General features: G+C 34.2%; 2 protein-coding genes across 5 annotated transcripts; one reads left to right on the plus strand and one right to left on the minus strand.

The window, feature by feature from the left end:
* Positions 1 to 1126: 1126 nt before the first annotated feature.
* On the plus strand, positions 1127 to 3252 carry LOC107471004 (ninja-family protein 4). 4 transcript variants are annotated; one of them, XM_016090443.3, is made up of 4 exons: positions 1127 to 1321; positions 1728 to 1797; positions 1882 to 2197; positions 2563 to 3252. In XM_016090443.3, the coding sequence occupies exons 2-4, from the start codon at positions 1792 to 1794 to the stop codon at positions 3144 to 3146; spliced, it is 906 nt and encodes a 301-aa protein (XP_015945929.1). In that variant the 5' UTR covers positions 1127 to 1321; positions 1728 to 1791; the 3' UTR covers positions 3147 to 3252. The 4 variants fall into 4 exon arrangements, with proteins under 4 accessions (XP_015945929.1, XP_015945928.1, XP_015945931.1 ...); XM_016090442.3 differs by having other exon boundaries at positions 1127 to 1317; XM_016090445.3 differs by lacking the exon at positions 1127 to 1321 and adding an exon at positions 1330 to 1599.
* A 13575-nt stretch (positions 3253 to 16827) lies between these two features.
* LOC127743042 (uncharacterized) lies at positions 16828 to 21687 on the minus strand. The gene is made up of 4 exons (XM_052255699.1): positions 21623 to 21687; positions 19714 to 20587; positions 19487 to 19601; positions 16828 to 16991 (listed from the first exon to the last, which is right to left on the minus strand). Exons 1-2 carry the CDS (start codon positions 21685 to 21687, stop codon positions 19819 to 19821), a joined length of 834 nt encoding a protein of 277 aa, XP_052111659.1. The 3' UTR covers positions 16828 to 16991; positions 19487 to 19601; positions 19714 to 19818.
* Between the last annotated feature and the right edge of the window lie 440 nt (positions 21688 to 22127).

The following is a 22127-nucleotide window of genomic DNA, read 5'->3' on the forward strand; positions in this document are numbered from 1 at the left end:
TTTTAATAACTAATTTTAATTTACATTTAATATTATTGCTTTAGGAATGTGTTCAGGTTGCATCTCAAAGAAGAAATAATTCAACCATTAATTAGAGAAAGTTATTGAATATTTATAAAGGTTGGATTAAACAAAAATAAACTAGAATATAATAAATTAATTTAAAAAGGTGCTAACAAGAGAAAATTCACCTAATAAAAACTATAAAATATTATAATTTTGATATATTATTAGAGTAAAATAATTTTATATATGTATTTAATTACGTAAAGTCATATTAGTTAAAATAATTATATTTTATGAAAAAGTTGAGGAGGTAGTATTTTTATTAAAATTGTATTTAATTAATAAAAAAAAATAATTTTATACTATTAAATATAATCTCACACCATTAAAAATATTAACAATGACTAACTGATAGTTACAAATTACAAAATCTGCTTACCTCTAACACTCTTCATATTTTATATTAATCGCGTGAATGATTATCAAAAGAACGAATATGATTATGTAACTGTAAAATTGTCCGTGCTTCAAAATTAAATATATTATTTCATATATTTTTAATATATATTTTATATTTTAATATATTTTTAATAACTAATTTAGTATATAATTTTGTGTGTGCATGGAATATGGTCATAAAAGCTATTATCATTCTCTTATTTTAATTAATATATTCATAATCTGACACGCTTTGATAAATTAACCAGTAAGACATGAAAGGCTTATTGGAATTTATTATCTTGATTAATACGGTCTTGAGTAGGATTAAAAATAATTGTTAAAAAATTAAGAATATTAAAAAACACAAACATCATTTGTTTTTGTTTTTTTTGTTTTTTATTAAAACTCAAACTCATCCTATTAACGGACAATTATGTTGAAGAGAATATTTTATTTAAAAAAATGTGCATGACACGGTAGGTGTTGGGAGTGGCATGCAGAAAGAAAAGAAGGATGAACCTTAACAGACGATTTGACCATATTACCCCTGGACCCTCTTAAGAATTACACATAGACAAGGATGAACAAGTGTCCTGGGTGCTTCTGCCACTTCTTGAAGACCTCAATTCTCAGAAAAACCCGCACATAAGAGAAGAGAAGAGAGATCAAAGTGTTCAAACTTAAGATGAGGTGAAACTCACGCTCTCTCCTCTCATTGCCACGTGTAACTCCTCATAAAAACACGACACACCCCCAACAACATCGTCATCAATGTGTTATTCACTCTTCTTTTTCTTCTTCTTCTTCTTCTCTTCCATATCAAATTTGCAGCCCCCACACACTTACTTTTTGTTGTGACATTCCCACTGTGTGAGTGAGTTTTCCTCATTTCTCAATTCTTATGTTTTTGTTTTGGTTTTGGTTTTTGTTTTTGTTCTCTCTTCTTGTTATTATTATCAGTAATCCTGTTAGGTACCCTGTCCCATTGTTTTTTGTTTTTTAACTCACAATTCCCATTTGGGGATGTGACTTTTGTTGACAAAGATTTAAGCTTTTTTGGTGTAGTTAGTTTCTTTTTTAATGTTTATCTCATTTTGTGTAATCATCATTGCTCTATTCTCCTTGTTAGGTAGAGTTTGGAGCTATTTTAAGGTTACCATCATTTCAAATTCTGATTTTCTGCCTAACTTGTTTCTGCATAATGCATGTCCTTTGTTTATTTTTTGATTAATTGTTATCATTATTCTAATTATTGTTGTTGTTATTTTCTTCCTCTTCAGAGAGAACTCTAGGTGTCTTCTATTGAAGGACTTTTCTTTCTTTATTTCTTCCCCTTTGAGTTCAATGGAGGTAATGCTGAAAAAAAAAGAAAATGTTGAATTTTCTCATCATGCAATGCAACAAAACTAATTAAGAAAACTTTGATTATTTCAGACAGTTTATGGTGAGGAACAGATGAAGTGCAGCAACAAAATAGACCTGACATTGAAGCTGTCACCTTGTGGTGATGAGAAAGAAGAAGAGAGGAGGAGGAAGCTGAAGAGGTCATTATCAGTGATGAATGATGGAAGCATCACATTTCTGCCATGTCTGAACAGATCAAGCTCTTTGCCATCAGAGGCTGAGGATGGCAATGGCAAGAGAATGCTGCATGAAAGGCTTAGGAGGATTGCTGTGGCTGTCAATGGTGCCAACTTCTTTCAAGTCAAGTCACTTTTAAACCCTTCCGGGAATTCAAACCATATGCAGGGTAACATGCTAACATACTAACATTTTTGTTGTTCTGTTTTGGTTGTTGTCAAGTGTTACATAGAAATTGTGTTTTTGTTTCGGTCTCCAATATGTGCTACTTTCATGCAAATGTGGAAACTACATTATATATATAGGTAGATCTATGCTTGCAAAAATATTTGAGAGTTGAAAGTCCTAAGGGATAGAAACAGAACATTTCATTGGTTTGAATGTGCTAATCAAAGCATAGGCTATGGAGAATGAAAGTTAACTCCTTGTTAAGAAAGAAAGAATCTCTCTTATGTTAAGATCCATGACTTAACATTATAACTTGTTGATTTGTTAACTGTTGTGTCACATAATCCTGTTTACTGATTTGTGCAGATGCACATAAGGCACAATCAAGCTCAGCTAAAGGACCCAACCTCAACAACAATGCATCAACCACAAAAACAAATGATTCGATGGCTTCCAACAAAACAACAAACATCAATGCAAAGGCGGTTGACCTCATCGACCTCAACACCCAAGCATCAACCACAGAGCAAAACAATTCCTTGGCTTACAAGAAAACAACAACCACCGATGCAAAGGAGGCGGAAGGCCTTGACCTCGACACCAATGCATCAACCACGAAGAAAAATGATTGTCTGACTTCCAAGAAAAAAATAAACACAGATTCAAAGGAGAAGATTCCAGACAAGAGATTCAAGCTAGGGAACTACTGCAGCCTGAAAGGGGATGTGATGGAGATCCTTAGGCAGATACCGAGTGTGACGACGACAGGAGACGGCCCTAACGGGAGAAGAGTAGAAGGGTTTCTATACAAGTACAGGAATCGCCAAGCTTGCATTGTGTGTGTTTGCCATGGTAACTTCCTTACTCCAGCAGAGTTCGTTATGCATGCTGGTGGCAAGGAAGTGGAAAACCCAATGAAGCAAATCACTGTTTATTTCAGTCCATTTTAGAGGTAAGCAAGTTGGATTCATAACTATGAATCTTAGATTAGTATGTAGAGGGAGAGTGGAAATTGTCAATCAAAACTATCTTTTATTAGTTTAACTTCCATAATTATTCATGGTTTTAAAATTAAAAAAAAAACGCCACCCCATAATTCTATGCATAGATCAATCATATCCGAATGCCACCAAATTGACCTAGTTTAAGGAGGTTCAAAAAGAGTGAGAGTAACAACAATCTGTTCCCTATCAGAATAGAATAATTTGTTTAATTTGATGTTATTTGTTTAATTTGTTTAACATCGATAGTTAAGAATGAGCACAATATTTATTGTTTTTAGTCAATAATATTTTATAATATTTAAAAGTGTTAGACTATTTGATTAAATGTGTTGCACTATTGGTTTAAAGTGATGGCTAATACAACTTAAAAATTGTTCACCCTTGAATTTTTCTCTAATACTAATATCACTTTGATCAATCTATACATTGGTTGGTTGTTTGGTTTAAGTTGCACAATTACCTTGCTCATCTATGATGTATATTCCTCATGGTAATAGTAACAATTTTTAAATACAGGATTCACAGATCCCTTTGGATGAGTTTGTTTGATCACCGCAAATATATTATTCATTGATTCAGAGATCCCTTTGGATGAATTTGTTCGATCACCGCAAATATATTATTAATTGATTAGTCAGTCTCTATCAAAGAAAACTCTAATAAAAGGTTGTTCTTTTTCGTGCTAAGCATTTATTACTAGTAATTCAATTCTGCTATTTTTTACAAAGCAATTCCTCTCTCCTAAATCTGAAAAATTCTTTATGAGAAAGTTTAGGAGCTAGTAACTTTTGTGTTTTATGGTCAGTATTTAACCATAAAAAAAGTGAGTGATTTTTTACCATTGGATGTAATCTCACACTATTAAAAATACTATTAATGGCCAATTGATAGTTATAAAACACAAAAATTATTGGTCCCCTAGCACTTTTCATTATTTATTACATAATCATGAATTATTTATTACATAATCATGAATAAACGTCCTACTAAAATACGGCATCAAAATTTTTAATTACGACTGCATAAATTAATCATAATTGATTACCAACAAATTTGAGATCCTACATTGTATTAGAGTAAATTTAACTAGAATGCTACAGAGTTCCGTTGCATGCATGGTTGGGGGAGACGTTCAGAAATTCGCGAGTCAATGGGGATGAGGTGGTTGAATGCGAGTCACCATGCATGGTTGGGGGAGACGTTCAGAAATTCGCGAGTCAATGGGGATGAGGTGGTTGAATGCGAGTCAATGGGGTGAGGTGGTTGAATGCGATAAGCGACAAAATTATGCAAATATAAAAGAATCATGCAAATCTTTTATGCTACGTTTGTTTGCTGTCTTAACCAGCAATTGACAAAGACACAACAGCATATAGACATTAACATACACAAATTTTTTATTTTGTTTGGAAATATTATACATGACAGTACACTGGTATCCACAAATTTATCAAAATGACAAATTTATCCTCATTAATAACATCACTGTATCCACAACTATTACCAGCTACAGCCACTATCACCATATTACTACCATTATTAGATTTATTATTTTTATCATCATCTATAATTATCAAAAAATTATTGATAAATTTTTTAATAATCACCATTTAACTCAAAAAAATAAAAAAAAAAGATAGAGAAGACAAAGGTAATCACACTAACTATAACCAAAATTTAAAAAAAAATCATAGGAGAATGAAAGATATGAAGGAGACGGTGAGAGAAGGAGCAGAAAAAGGTGCTATGATTTTCTGAGTCACGAGCGTTGGATGGCGACACTAACTTGCTGTATCGAGAGGGTTGGATGGTGTTACGACTTGCTGTGGGTTGAACGGTGCTGTGACTCTGTGTCACGAGGGATGGACGGTGAGGGCGACAGATCTGGATGAGTGGTGACAGCGATACAGAGGCGGCGCATATCTGAAAAAGGCGACGATAGAAGAGCATGGAGGAGACACAAATTTAAGAACACAATAAAGAAGAGTGCGGCGATGGAGAGAGAGAGGACCATTGAAGGAGGGAGGCATGGAGGCGACGACGAGATCTATGGCAAAAGAGAAGAATCTGGAGAGAGGTAGAAGAGTGACGGAGAAGGAGGAGAGAATAGAGAAAGGGGTTAGGATAGGATTGAGGTAGGGATAAGGCTAAAATTTTTAAAATTAACTAAGGATAAAAGTGGAAAAAATTGTGTCTCATAAGTTGTATCTCAGTGTCTCAGTTCTAAAGAGAGACATTGAAAACATGTATTCTGAGTGTATCTGTATACCACCGAGTCTATTCAAAATTCGTATCTCAACAAACAAATAGTGGACGTGTACCATCGTGTCTATGTACCAGTGTCTATGTCTAAGCAAACAAATGCGGCTTTAGTATTGGTCGTGTTTTGATTGATTCATGTATAATGGACTTGATCAATGAATATATTCATATAACAATTGGGACTAGTGGTTTCGATGTGTTTGTGAAAGAAATTGGAAGTGAGGTATATAGAGTGGCGTATTCCTTGGAGTGTAATCATGTAATGGAAGGAAGAGATCATGCTTCAAAGAATGGGAACGGAAAGCCTAGTGATACTAGCTGGAAGCCGTCATTGAAGGGTTGGGGTGTGATGGCCGAGATAGTGGTGGACGTGGTTAGAGAGTATGAGAAGGACAAGAGAAGGATGGTAATCCCATATATGGATTTGAATGAATGGAATAAAACTATTTCAAAAAAGGAAACGGATCAAAAGACATTAATGGGAGTTACTAAGGGTGTGGATTCTAAGAGATTTGATGTGGATAGTGAGAATTCTGACCAAACAAACTCTTGTAGCTATGAATATAACGGTGGAAGATCAAATTTAAAGAGTAACACTAATAATAATGAGATAATATGTGGAAGTGTGAAGCCCATTACACCAAATCATATGAGGAAGAGCTCAACATGCATTTTGGGCCAACAAATTATAAGTCCAAATGAAGAAAGGGACTCCGGGCTGGTTTTGGACAAGTCTCAAGGAATGAAGCATGGGCTGGTCTTGGAGTGCACTGAAGGAATGGATCAAGTCAGAGATGCACGAGCAGGTGATAACAATGCATCCCCTCATCTGTCAAATTCAGCGGCGCAGCCGGGGAATGCTTAGGTCGCACATGGTAGTTGCGATACGGTAGAAGAGGATGGAATTGAACATGTTTCAGGGACCTAGATCATGATAAGAAGTGAAGAGGACGTCTCTTTTATCGTAGACGCAGCGACATCAAGATTGAGAAAGGGGAAACAAGTCATGATGCCGTCAATGGAGATAAATTCTAGAACATCTAAGAGGCCGTGGACAGATGGAGAAGGAAGCAACAAAATATAGAACTAAAGGGAAGAATATCAAGAGTGCGGCGGTTGTAAGGAAGCACAAGTTGAAGAGGGTCATGGTGTGTCAAACTTGAGAGGTGTAGCAACGACTCTAGATGATGTATGTTCAGAAAGAAAAGAAGAACAACATAGTGATGGAGAATCAAATAATTCTGATATGGATGCAAGCAATGTTATGAAGAAGGAGGAAGAACGAAAGAGATGGGAGGAAGACATGGATAAAAATAGGGAAGTATGGAAGTTAGCCACAGAGATAGGGGCCATTCAATATAACGTTGATGATGACATTGTGGCTATCTTGCAAGAGTAGAATGAAGCTTTAGCGAATAAAAGAAGATTTGTTAAGCAAAAGGAGAAGGCAAGAAGGAGCTAACCAAAGAATTGCAAAAAAGTGTGTGATAAGAACTCAAATGATTTTTAGTTCTTGGGATTGAGTTTGGTAAAATTTGTTTTTTTTTTTTTTAAAAAAATCAAAAACCCGTAAGATGGATATGCTAGGATTAATAGAGACAAAGAAGCTGGTTGTGACAAAATTTGATGTAAAAAGAATTCGAAAAAACAAAGGAGTGGAATGGGAGTTTGTGGGTCTGAAGAACATGGGGAGTATTGTTAATGTGGGATGAAAATATTTTAGGATGAAAAACTGATACAAAGGAAAAAGGTGGATGTGTGCAGAAGGAGGTGAGGGAGAAAATGATTAGTGGGTTGTGAATGGTACTTGGGAGGTTTATGGCTACAGTGTGGTAATTTGAAAGGCACATTTCAAAGGCTTTTTTTGATTTCAAACAAAAAAGAATCTGTCATAAGAGAATATGGGTTTTGGGATGGGATAGAGTGGGTTTGGAACTTCAGTTGGAGAAGAGAACTACTGTACCAAGAAAACTGGAACTATTAAATGAACTACATGGTGTCTTGCAATTGACAAAGCTGTTAAGAGATATAAAGGTCATTGTGGTGTAAAAATTTGAAAAACTATACTCTACTACTATCTTGTTTATGCAAGTGTTACAGGAAGAGACAGTACCATAAGACATGTCAAGTTTTAGTTTCACTAAAGATATATGGAGAGGATTGGTTGCACCAGGAGGATAATATTGAGGATAGATTGAGTAAATTGGGTATAATTGAGAAAAATGATTCAATCTATTCCTTTTATTTTCTATTTCAATTTTAATGTATCGTTTTTGTTCAATTTTAATGATATGCAAAAAGGATAAACAAAATGACATGAATTGAAATTGAATAAGAAAGATACATTAAAATTAAAACAGAAACAAAAAGATAGATTGAAATTAAATACAAAGAGAATCACTCTACTTTCTATCCATTTCTTGATGCAATAAGAAAGAGACTCCTCAACCTAATTTATCCACATCATAGTTTGTGAAATGAATCGAAGGGACTCCTCACCCCGTGCAACAAGAGAAGGACTCACTCAACCTCTCTTGTCCACACTATGGTTTCATCACAAAAACAAAAAAGTGCTTTGACACTTCTAATCACTTAATACTACGACTACAATAGCTAAGGAGGTATTTATAACCTCTTATTAGGATAAAATATAGAAAACTCTAAAGCCCACAAACATAAAGCCCAATCTAGTAACTGAATAAACAAAAATCAGAATACATCAAAATAAACTAATTATTTTTAAACAATGTTCTGAAAACCGGATCGGACCGATCGGTCGGACCGGTTCAACCGGGAACCGACATGAAAAACGGTTCGGTCCTCCTCCTAAAACCGCCATTCTCAAAACCGCTGAAAAACTATTGAACCGGTCGGTTGAACCGGACCGAAAACCGACCGGTTCTTAAGAAACGACGTCATTTTCATTTTTCTTAAGAAAAAATAAAAAAAACCCCACCCCCCACGCGAGTCCCTCACCCACATACTCCCCCACCCCACACACACCAAACACCCACACACTTAAGCCCTAAGGTTCTCCAAACGGCAAAACCTAAATTCCAGCTTCGTCAACGGAACTGCTGCCGCCGTCCGTGGTTGTCGGCCTCTCCGTGGCCTCCTCCTTCCCCTGTCCCAAATCCGTACGGTTAGACCTTCTCATCTAGGCTTTTTAGCTTGGCACGTCGTCTTGTCTTTGTTGGTGACTTCACTGTTTAAGGCTTCCAGCTGCTGCGCCGTCGTGTCGCCGTTGTCGTCCTGCTGTCAGTGGAAGGTTAGTGAATTTGTTTTTTATTTTGAGCTGTCAAACCCAAAAAACCCCTAAGCTGCTTGAGGTTTTTTTGTTGTTTCCAATGCGGCATAACCTTGGATGAGAGCAAAAGTGACCCTTGGATTTCTTTTTCCCCTTTTTCAATAAGCTTTTCATTTTTTTTTTTAATTTGTGTATTGGTCTTTTGTTATTCAGCTTGTGAAGTTGTGATTGCTTTTAAGCATTTATCGTAGATTCAAAGTTGTAGTACTTTGATGGAAATTCTGAATGGATATCAAAAGCTTATTACAAGGGACCCATAATTGCGAATCGTGATGGTGACTATTTGAATGTCTGTTCATCCTTTATCATACCCTATATTTGTGATAATAATTATATTTGATTCGATTATTCGGTTGCAGTTCATTTTCGTCGACATGTTTATCATATTTTCATTTTATTAAAGAAATTTGAGCTAATTTGATTTTAATCTTCACATTATTGGAATAATAACAAAATGAAGGATGATGGCCATGGGAAGAGTGTTGTTTCCGCTATGGCCAATGATGAAAATCAATTTTATAATAAGATTCTTGTTTTGTAATTGTTGGTTGTTGGGTGCTGGGTGCAGGTTTAGTGTCATCACTGATTTGGAATGTTTTATAATGTACAATATTTGTTGCTGTTTTGTAGTTGCTATTTTGTAATTGCTGGTTACAGGTTTAGTGTGATTATTGGTTAATGTTTTGTAATGTTTGGTGCTGAAGCTGATTATTGAGTTTAGATTTTGTTGTTTATTTTGACTTGGGTAAAGAGATTTATGGTCATTTTTTACTACCTTGTACCAATTCAGATGATTATTTTCAGAGGATGAGCACTTATTTATGTATCTTGAGAAACTGTTTCTGTTTGTTATGAGCACTTAGTTTCACCATGAAAGCTTAGTTTCACCAAATGGTCTTCAAAGCAACTCATCCAAAATGCTGCTGCACAAATCCAAGTCTATTGTCTCTTAAAGCCTGCATGCTCCTTCATTTGGTGAAGCCTTTCTAGCACTAGTCCACTGCCAACTTTGTTATTAATAATGTTATCAAATTTGTTTATTCAAGTATTATGTTTATTTTTTTCAGTTGGATTTATGATAATTCATTTGATATTCTTCCTATTCTTGTGAGATATTTCTTTTAACATTTTGTGTACTGATGAGCAATTGTACTTGGTTGATATCATGCTTTCATGTGGCAATTTTGCATTTACTATAAAAAAAGGAAATCTTAAAAGAGTAATTCACCACTCCATTGAAAAAACTTCATACTACCCTATACCCTCAACTTAATACTTGCATATTTATAATTTATTTATTATTTTATTCTAAAATAGTTTTTTCGGTTGAACCACTAGTTGAACCAATTAGACCAATAAACCAATGAACCAGTAGTCCGGTTTTCAGAACATTGCTTTTAAATAATATTTGATCTCTTCATATCACAAATATTTGAAGCACATATCACACCATCTTCTTGTATCTCTCTTGGTTAGTCTCCCAAATCATTTCTTTCACGGTTAGGTCTCTCACCACCCGAACCCTCGTTGATCGACAATCGGACCTATTCAAATTAGAGGTATACCGGTTAATTCTCTGCTCGTCCACTTCTCTCTATTTCGTCCGCATCCAATAGCCATCCTTAAACCCGTTATGGTAGAGGTGAAGCATTATGTTTGCAGGTCCTAACCACTTAGTCAGCCGACAATTTTGACATGGACATCTAGATATCCCTTCAAACCTAAAAATGGTTCCATGCTGAAGACATGCGCAACAAACACGTCAATGCCCTAAAAAAAATTAGGTTTTAAACCTCCCATGTCCACCGTTATCCCTATCATACATCTATAGGCGATGACTTGGAATCATATTGAAACACACACCTTAGAATTCAACGAACAACACAAATTATTAAATTTTTTAGGAAATTCGACACAATGTACTCTATAATTAGAATCTCCTGCCAAATACAATTATCATTTTCTGACAAACCAAACATGTTTAAAACAAATTAAATGATAATTTGGCAGAACTTCTCCTTAATTCAAAGATATCCATAAAATAAATATAACATTTGTCACAGGGAAATAGTTGCAGACATAAATTATAACATACACACATTCAATAAAACATCAAATCCGAACCATCCTAGTGCACAACCCCTTATAACTCTACAATTTTCTAGCAAACAAGGGTTTAGAGAAGGCGCCACTACGCGATCTTCTTCTACTTTCGTCCTAAACCTCTATCGTAGGAAAAATAAGTCCAACATAAAATGTAAAAAATTCATTATATTCAAAGATAGAAAACCAACCTGAAATATTACCGCACAAATAACAAAAAGAAAAAAAACTCTAACTGATCTTAGAGAAAATAGCACCATCCTAATAAAAAGGATAACATATTAAATTTACATGCCGAAACTAATTGAAAAACTAATATAAAAGAATAAGTAAAACTTATTATTCTAATTAATTAAAACCTAATTCTAATATTACCAAATTAACAAGAGGCATGACAAAAATAAGTGACATAAGTTTAATACAATTGAAAGAAACTCATTCACTAAACTCAACTAAAATCTTCTAACAACTCAAACACTCTTAATCTCGCCTTACTTAACCTACTCTAACATTATTTGATTTTTACATCCATTAAATTAACCCAACAAATCCTAATCGCATACTTCATTAAACAAACTTAATCACTGATTTACTTAAACCCTAATAAAATGATAAAGTCACAAATTAATATGTAAAAATAAAATAACCATACCAACAATAAATCCGATGATAGTGACTACAGGGTCTCTTAACGTGGTGGTGACAGAGGTGGTAGTGATGGCGATGTGAACGACAACCACGGCGGATGATGCGGAGACAACAACAGCAGTAGAATCGACGACGACATGCCACGACGTATAGTAACAGCTCCAGCGGGTGCTCCAAGTGGTGGTGACGACGACGAGCTCTCGATAGTGACGACGGTGACAATTCGACAACTTGGGAGAGAGAAGACCAGGAGAGAGAGAGAGAGAGAGAGAGAGAGAGAGAGAGAGAGAGAGAGATAGATTACGCTTTTGAATTTTAACCCAATTTTACCGATTGTAAATCACCAAAACAACGCGTTTCATTAAATTGTTATACTGGCGGAATATCCCGACGAAAAATCCGACGGTAATATTGGTGTCATTGAGTTATAATTTTGTGCCAATAATTACCAGCGACTTTAGCGACGAAAAATCTCTTTCGACGATAACCTTTTATGGCGACGGATTTCTCCTCCTTTACGTCGAAAAATTCGTCGGTACAGGTCGACAGTAATTCCGACAATACTCAACGTTTTTCTTATAGTGCATCTACCCAGTTCATGATGGAAGGTACTTTAGACGAGATGCTGAGAACTACTGAATGAAACATAAAGGGTTATATCTGCAAAAATATAATCTGAAGTTATCATTGCAAAAACTCACGAGCTATAAATCGGGAACAACAACACGATATTTAAAGTACACAAAGAAGTCAGACCATCCTCAAGGATGGGACATTCACCCTACTCTATTAAAATTCGAAATGACGTCATTACTTAAGATAAAATTAGCATCATTTGGAGGCAAGATAAAATCCCAGAATTCAACACAAACTAAGAATCTACAATTTTTACAAAGATTTTGCAAACAATAATAAAATCCATAACAAAGGAATAACAAACATAAATGATAACAGAGAATCTATCACTACAAGAGCAACCAGAAAACCATTACAATGACAGCAAATAAGAAGATATCTATATGCAAGTAGCAAGAGACCATATTTTTGAAAAGGCCATATTTTTAGAAGCATAAAGGTTTCACCCATAAAAAAATATCAACTAGCAATGGCAATGAAGAATAAAAGAAAAAAAAACTAACATTGATGAAGAATATGAGGTAAGAAAAACGCAGACAACAACAAAGCCAACGGACGATCCCAAAACGCCTCAAGAGACGAATATTCAAAACAGAATCTCAAGATGGAGAAATCTTGATGATCAACGGAAATTGAATCACTTAGAAGAAGAAGGGAAGTTTGATAGAAATGAAGTAAAAGTTTTAGAAGTTGAAACGAAAAAGAGAAAAGAGAAAAGAATTACGTTTATATAGCCATTAAGGGCAAAATGGTAATCTCATCCTGACATGCACAGTTACCAAGGTAACTGAAAAGACACTCAAACTGTTACGAAAAGACGTATAAAAACATGTCGAGTACCCGACTTGATCTTAAGGAAGGCCGTAAACCCGACGTGATGGAACAAAAGCTACAAGAGATCAAGACCGATTTAGAAATACTTGAACTCGATCTAGTGAAGCTCAGTTTGAAGTAGGGGCACTATTCATATCCTGACTCACAACTTAGCCAGACCCAGAAGGGATAAAACCCAATCAACACTCTACAGATAAAACTCAGCTTTACCTGATCTCATAGAGGTCGGACATGGCGACATGGGCTTTGCCTTACTTATCTAGATAAGTAACTAACTTATGTAATCTCTCCTACTCATTTAATAAGGAGATCTCAACAACCTCCCTAACTAAAGGGAGTATCAAATCCACCATCCAAAGTGAAACTAATTCAAAGGTGGTTATTGACTCTACATCTAAACTTATAAATATCTTGATATCCTCAGATATATTTTGAATGCCAATCTGCTAAAAATCTATCTAAAATTCTTACTAATTTAAGTATTAAAGTCCCTTGCAAGTATCATCTCCTATCTTTGCTTACAAATAATTCGTACAACTTCATTTTGCCGGAGAAAATGTTAGACCAATCTCTCATAAAAGTTTGAATCTCATGTTCAGATCCAAAGTTATCCGTTTTATATAATTTTTGGAATAGGAATCTTATTAAAATAGACAAATTATTAAATTTGATGAGTCTTCTGAAACTTAAGAAAAAGACAAATTGAGGACGAATATGTTAATTTTCAAATTTCATAATATTTCATACTCTTAACTCATGTCAACTCGGTAATATGTTGTTACCTAAATGTCAATATGTAAATTAAAGTAATTCACTTCATTAAACAAATGCTAAACGGCATAAACAGTCCAATATGGCATATAAAACAAAAACAAAATTAATAATCCAATATTTGTAACGAAAATTGTCATGTCCATGCCTGCACTATTTCTTCGTTGTCTTACCACCCCAATGCCAAAGAACTGCATTTTTCGGTGACCCAACTTATCCAATTTTATCCAAAAATTTGGATTTTGTACATTAGAGGCCCAAAGGCCGAAAAGACAAACAAAGGAAAGAAACCAAATCAACTACCACGGGGGAATAACACCCCACTTCTATCAGCAACTAACTATATGGAAATAACACTACGAGGAGTTTCAAAATGTTCTTCTTCTACTCTGGACTCCATTATCAAATTCGCGAGCCCATCACCCACATGATCCGACACAGCTTCTTGGTCAAGAGGGGATGCTTATTACGTGGGTGCTCAATCAAATAATATTTTGTCTTACCTTTTCTTTCTGTTTTTGGGAACAAGTCTTACACAAACAGGCAACAAAGTGACACACGAAAAAAGAACCCTAATAATAATAATATATTTAAAATTTTGAATAAATTACAATAAATTATTTATTTATGTTTTTGAATTTAATAAAATTAATGCATGGCTTATTAATAAAAATGAATGAATGAATAAAATTTATTTGGTTAGATAATTTACTTGTATAATAATCATGTGATTAGTACGTACAAGTACAACATAATTAGTTTAACAAATTGTCAACAAAAAAAAAAAATCATAAAGGAGGTCAAAAACATTAATTTATAGTAGTACATCGCATGTTCAATATGTAATTATTTATGCTGAAATAACTATATTATCATTTTAACTAATATTACTATAGAGTTTAGTTTTAATGTATTGATAATATAAGGAGTTTTATATAGTTATTCAATCAAATTCATAAGTTTATAGATTTTCAAGTGATGAATTTAAAAATGAATTACTTTCATTAATATGTCAATATAATATATAATCAGATATTTGGATAAAATATTTTTATACCATTAGTGAATGAAAAACTTTAAAATAAAAACTATAATCTAACTTAATATTTAAGTTGTTATTGTCTCATAAATTATAATATTAAATATTCTGATCTCATTTCGAGTATAATTTTAATTTGCATAAACGCAAAAATAACCGTTAAATATTTGTATAGGGTTGACTTGAGTCTTATCATTTTAGAGTAGTAAATAACCATTATAAAAAATTAATACAGTTATAGACACAATTATTTTTAAATTGAATTTTTAAAATTAAAAGTAAATAAATAAATAAATAATTTTTAAATTCGTTCCTATCTTAATTTGATTACTTAATAATAATAATAATTGAATTTTGAGTAATTACCTAAATCAGTTCCTGAAATTTTTAAAATTGGACACTTTAGTCCTTCAAATTTTAAAATACACAAAATAATTTTCAATATTTACTTTTGTTAGACAATACAGTCTCCTCCGTTAGTTACTAACAATTATTGTTGATGTGAAATATTGACTTGCACATGTGGCCGTTAAGTGTCCACGTATGCGATATAGACAAATGAGTTCCGAGAATGAAATACGAAACAGCTTCCACCAAAGGGTTTAAAAAATCTCAAAACAATTCCTAAAAAATTTTAAAAAATTCAAAATAGTTCCTTCAAATTATTTACATATAATTATTTCTAAATTGATAAATTTTAATTTTTAATTTTTTATCTATTTATCTCTAATTTGATTATTCATATATACAAAAAAATTATTCATTTTCAAATCCTAAATTATATACTAATTTTGAAGTTTTTCAAAATAATAAGTTAAAATAATTAAATAAACTCATATTTATTTTTAATCATATAAAATATTAATTTAATTTGTAAGTACCATATTCTATGATCATTTTTAATGATGAAGAAGATAATGAGCTAGTTAGTGAAAAATTTTATTTAAAATAAATTTTTTCACGTAAAAAAATTGAGAATATTTGTACAAATGCTTGTGAAGGTAACACTTTAAAATTTACATGCAATGTAAACTAAGTCATCTATGAAGTAAAATTTGTAAGTTTTGGTTAATTACAAGCTAAGGTCAATGTGGATGATCTACAAAATCTCAATGCAATGTGAAACTCCTAATACTTTACAACATTTAAAAAAAATATCTTGACAAATTCAAGTATTTTGTTCATGTTTTTAAAAAGTTTTGGGATTCAATAGGCTTGCAGGTAAAGCAATTTGTGCTACTACAATTAATAATTATATAAAAAATAAATTTTTCACTTATAAATATTTTTTAAAATTTATTTAGTACCAATATCTTAAGAGTTTATATATATAAGCTTATAATAATGACATTTATAATGCAATAGCTTCTTAGATTTATTTGTTATTATTGTGGTTTTACATCATCTCTATATAAGTATCATATGTTAATGATTAAATAATGTTATTTTCTATAACATTTTAGTGTTAATGAATAAAATTATCTTCTAGTTTATATTTTGTTATCTTTTCAATTCTTTATTTATTATATATATTTTCAATAATATTTTATTATTTTGATTAATAAAAATATTATAAGATATTGACTTTTGAAAAAAATTAAAAATATTTGAAGAGACTATTTGGAATTTTAAAATTTTTTTAAGACTTGTTTGAGATTTTTAAAATTTTTCGAAGATTATTTGTACTTCACCTTGGGATTGATTTGTCCAATTTGCATACATGAACACTTAACAATCACGTATGCTAGTTAGTGTTTTATGTTAGTAGTTACCATTAGTGACTAAAGGATGGAGATTGTATTGTCTAACAGAAGTAAACATTGGAAACTATTTTCTCTTTTAAAACCTGAAAAACTAAAATGTTTGATGTAACACCCAACTACCAAAGCTCACGCTTCCCGCTACGCGATTCTGATAGCTCGGATATTATAACGACACTTATACTATTTAATACTAAAATATGAGTCTGTTTAAAACGTTAACCGCAATACCGCTCTCAAAAGCCGCTCCCAAAAAGAGTACATCCATATATATATATAATGTTACAAGCATTAGCCAATACAATTCCTATCCCTCTTACAGAATACATCAAGATAAAGACGAGGGTACAATAAATAATCTAAAGCAATACAAAGCATTTCAACAAAAACTAAATAAACTCTTCGAGACTTCAGCGCCCATATCCTGAAAGCTGAAAAATGTAGGGGGGTGAGAACATCATCCTCGAAAGGGTTCTCAGTAGAGGGTTTTTGGGGATTACTATAATAGGATATGTGAAGATAAATCGTACTAGTGATTAATGACCGTCTTATGCCTCTTTTCAAAAACAACGGTTTTCAATAAAAGGAAAATCTGAAATCTTTTCTGAAAGAGGAAACTGTTTGTTTAAAACAAGATTCAAAGCCTTTCAAAAGGTTTATCTATGCCGAACCAAAATAGCCTTTCATATTTTTTTCAAACCAGAAACACAAAACCGAAACCAGCCATCGGTCCATCTCATTTCAACCACGGCCCTAGGTCCAAACAATCTAACCAACAGCCAATCACCACAATCCAACAGAGTTCCAGTTGCAAACACAAATAGGAAGTTCAAGCAGAAACAAACAGTTACAGCAAGTAGAACAAGTAGCAGTTAATCTCAAATAGTCACAAAGGCAAACCAAATACAATATGTACACTCCAACAATGTCACATAGAAGTATATGATGCATGCCTGTCCTAGTGGCTGATGATATCATTTGTCGGTTATAGAGCCAACCCGACAAGTCCTGGTAGTTAACCATTGGACTGTCCCTCTGTCGTGCATCCCCAACTCGAGTTATACTCATCATAAACTTGATCATAATCATGATCTATACCCATCACCCTCACTGCTGAATATTTACGGGGGCGAGCTCATCTGGGGCTTTCACAATGCCCGGCCACCCTTACGACATAGGGTCAGCAGAGTCTCGAGCCTCCACCTAGAGCACGTGGTGGCTAGCCACTGCTTTCTCGCAGGGATCTCGTGCCTCTGATAGTAGAAGTACAAATCACAATTATCAATAATTCAGCATATACATGCATTCATTCTCATTCATGGATCAACGTCTATCTCAGCCATCCGGCTCACGGTTCCCTCCAGAACCAGCCAATATTCATATCATACACAGCCATTCCGGCTCACGGTTCAATCCAGAACCAACCAATATTCATAATCATACACAGTCATTCCGGCCCATAACAAAACAACACTTCCACCATTCAACACCATCAAATTCATAAAATCGACATTTAAGCCACAAATCACTTTTCTCAATTCATTTCACTTTGAAATCAAGTTTCAACTCTTTTCAGCCTTGGCTTTAAAGATCTCATTTCTCAAATCATCTCAGGCTCATATGCCACTCTTACACAAGGTAAGTTTCCCCTTTTTGAAAACAAAGCCACCTTCGGCATTCTCTTTTCAAAACTTCCAAAACCATGGAAAGTTAAAGATTCATCTTGAAACATGCAAAATCGTCCATCCAACGATGTAATTTTATAACAAAAGTTCCTTGGCAGAGTCCCAAGTCTTTAGGGGAGAATAACATAACTCATTTCGCCAAATTCATTTAAAATTATTAAAACCTTGGCTTCCTGATTTGAGTAATAAAATAGGATCTAAGCCAAAACGAGTCACATAATCATTTACTTCTTTCAAAGCCGTTTCCTTTACTTAGGAAAAATCAACTTCAACCCCCATGATAAATTCTAGAACGTTTCAACTGTTCAAAATTGTTTTAGTCTTGCAAGAATTCAGAATTCAAAGAGTACTTAAAACCTTTCCTAAAACATTTCAAAATGAAACTTGTCAATAGACATTCAGGTTCTTTTAAAGTCATTGAAACTCCTCTAATTGAAACCCTCAAGTCAAATTCAAAGGCATTGCCCTTGTCACATTTAAAATAGCTTTAAAACATAAGTTTCAACTAAATTACTTTCTCCTGAAAGAGATACAATGCCTTTCTTAAGAAGCAAGACTAAATCACAATTTCCTCTTTAATAATTCATTTCAAAAGCATGAATCATCCTTTTCTTGATAATTTAAGCAAAATAGTAGAAGTCTTTAACTCATCATCTTTCCAGACAACATTTGATAAAGACTTGAATTTTATAGAAATTTCGGCAACACCTCCCCTGAAACTTGGACTTTGCCACCCGGTTCGGATCCCAATAAAACTATTCCACAATCCTTTTCAACAGCTCAGAATCCAAAAATCAATTCAAAGGCAAGCCCAAAATCCAACAGTCCAATTCCCTATTTCAAGGAAACCATTTCAAAATCATTAACAGCCGAATAAACTCATTTCTAACGCTTTAAAGAAACAGTTCAGCAACAATCATTTATCAAAAACCAGATCATTTAAAGCAAGCCAGGCTGAGTTCAAGAGATTCTATTTTTCACATTCTCAAGAAAATTAACTCAATTCAAATCAATTTTCAACGGATTAAACTCGATCTCAAAGCTTTAAAAGAATCAACTTCAAAAGCATTTCGTTTCACAAAACCACACAACATTCCAACCAACAAACGTTCATAATCAATCGAGACAAATCCAACCAAACATAAGGTCGATACAATCACCAATTACACATTCTCTCATAGTAGTATCCATATATAATAATTCCAATATATAAAAGTATAATTTTTGGAAAGCGTCCCTACCTTGAAACGCAAATCCATAATCCAAATGCCTCATAAGTTCCTTTTCGCCTCAACTCAAAATCAAAGGCAGCTTCAAAGCACAGCCCCACACATTTTTGCAGCAGCAAAAACAGCTCTAAATTACAACAAGCAACCTCAGTTATTAAACTCTAGGAACATTAATACCGTAAAGGCTTTAATACACGTACGGGACATTAATGTAGGGCTTTCGAAACATAATTTCTTACCGGAATAACAACACGAAGCAGCTGCGATTTCGAACCGGCCCCGGCACAACTCCGGCGGTGGCCAGAAGTTCCGGTGACGTCAGAAGGGTCTCAAATGGCAGAGGCTCAGTCCGGAGCTCCGGCGGTGATCCTGGAAGCCACATAACCACTCCCGGTGGCCAGAAACACAGAGGCGCATCTTTCCCCTCCGACAGCAACACCTGCGGCAGCCTGAACCTTTTTCCGGTGGTGGTGAGACCCCCAACAGCGCCGGCGCGGCTCACTCTGCTCCATAGCACAGCGGCGCCTGGCCCTTCCCCTACCGTGAAACCTCTGCCTCTCGCTCTCCTTCGTGGCGGCAGTTCTTGACGGCGATGGCAGTAGGGGTGGCAGAACAAACCACCACCATCGCACCTTATCCTCCCCGCAACCTCCTTCTCTTTCCTCGAATCTCGACGGCGGCATCAATTCGAGGTGACGGCGACAACACACGGCGCCGTAGCTCTGCGCGGTGGGTCGCACTCCTCCTCGCGTGACAGAGGCGCGACTAATGGCTCCAGGAACGGGACGACAATGGCGGTGATGGCACGACCCTCCACGCACGACAATCTGGCGGTGCGGCGCGGCAAGTTGGACAGCGGCGGTCACACGACGTGCGATGATGGCAACCCTTTGACCGGCACATCTCCTTCTCTTCCTCTCCTCCTGCTGCAGCTCCCTGTCTCTCTCTCCACAGATCTCTTCCCCTGCTTTTCCCTTCCCCCTTCGTTTGTTTTCTTTCTCCCTTTCCCATGTTGTCTCTGCGCGTGTGTGTTTAGGATAGAGAGGGGCAGCAGCAGCTGCTGCTGTAGCATTAGGGAACTGGGTGAAATAGGTCAGGTTAGGGTTTTCAGGGCTAGGGTTTCATTTTTAAAAATTAGGGTTAAGGGCATTATGGTAATTTTACATAAAATTGGAAATAATATAGTAATTGAAACCCAATGTAAATCCAACACTAATTGTATATGAAAAAATACTATTTGCTCATCAATTTTATAAATTATTTTAAAATAAAATGCCCAAATCTAAAAATTAGAAATAATATAATTAATTTCTCTATTTTCCAAAATAGTAATATTAATATTTAAAATATTAATTATTTATCCAAATCATATAGAAATCCTTATTATTTCACAACTACCAACTTTATAATTTGAATATAGAAAATAATCTAGTAATTGTGAAATTGGATAATAATCATAACTCATCTCAAATTCAATAAATCAAAACTTGCTCTAATTCTCTTTAATAAAGAAATTTCTGAATTTGAAGCTACAGAAACACTGAATTTGAAAATAGCTAATGATAGTCCTTTTTCAAAGGTTCTAAGCATTACATTTGATTTCAAAAATTTCAAGAACTAATTTGAGTAATTATTCTTGAACTTTTAAAACTCATTCTTTCAAATTTTCTTAATTTGATTTGCACATAAAAGTGTTTTTAATATGTATTAGAACTAACTATTTAAAAAATAGACGTTGCAAGTTTTATTTTGTTCTAAAGTGATGCAAGAAAAGACTATTTTATTCTTGGATGGTAAATGAAAAAGACGATAAGGGATAGCTGAAAAAATATAGATTAGTAAGTTTGGAGGCTGACTTATGATAAGAAGGACGAATCAGTCCTGCGGTAAGTGTGTTGTGCTTGTGCGTGTCGCAATAGCTGTTATGCACGAGTGGTTAAATGAGACCTGTAATCTGTATGCTGTAACAGCAAGTAAGGTGCATAATCATATCTCTGGCATGGATTATAGTAGATGACCGACCGTGTCGATGTGCATTAGATCTAGTAACGGTCGTCGTGTAATTTTCGCCCACGATAGGCTCGCCGTCCTTCATCCATGTTCAAAAAGGGGATATTATGGCCGGAGACGCTATGGACATGGAGTTACTGTGCCGATCGTTGATTGTGGTTGTTAGATTGTTGATGTCCGTCAGTGCCGCTGCGTGTTCGCATAGGCCACTAGAATGTGGGTATTTAAGGTGTTGTATTCTATTTTGGTGGTGTCGATGAATACTTTATGTATAAGAAAAATTGTGTATAGCCAATAGTATTGTTCGATTCTATGATTGTGTTGAGAGATAATACGCAGTTATTAATTAGAAGTGTGATTATTAGTTGATAAATTGTCAATATGTGTGTAGTGAATTGAGTAAAGATGCAAGATTAATGGGAACTAGATGAATATGAAATTTGTGATAGACATGATCAAGAATTGGCTTAAATGGATAAAATTACAATTTTTTTTTGTGAAATTTTTTTTTAAAAAAATTTTTCAGTAATTTTTTTTAAAAGGTCAAAATAATTTTATATTTAAATATTTTGTACCAAAATATTTTATTATCTAATAATTATGTTTGATACGATAATATAAAAATATTTTTTATTTATTTATA

The sequence above is a fragment of the Arachis duranensis genome, chromosome 10 (genome assembly GCF_000817695.3).
Source record: "Arachis duranensis cultivar V14167 chromosome 10, aradu.V14167.gnm2.J7QH, whole genome shotgun sequence".
In the NCBI taxonomy this organism is placed as follows: Eukaryota; Viridiplantae; Streptophyta; class Magnoliopsida; order Fabales; family Fabaceae; genus Arachis; species Arachis duranensis.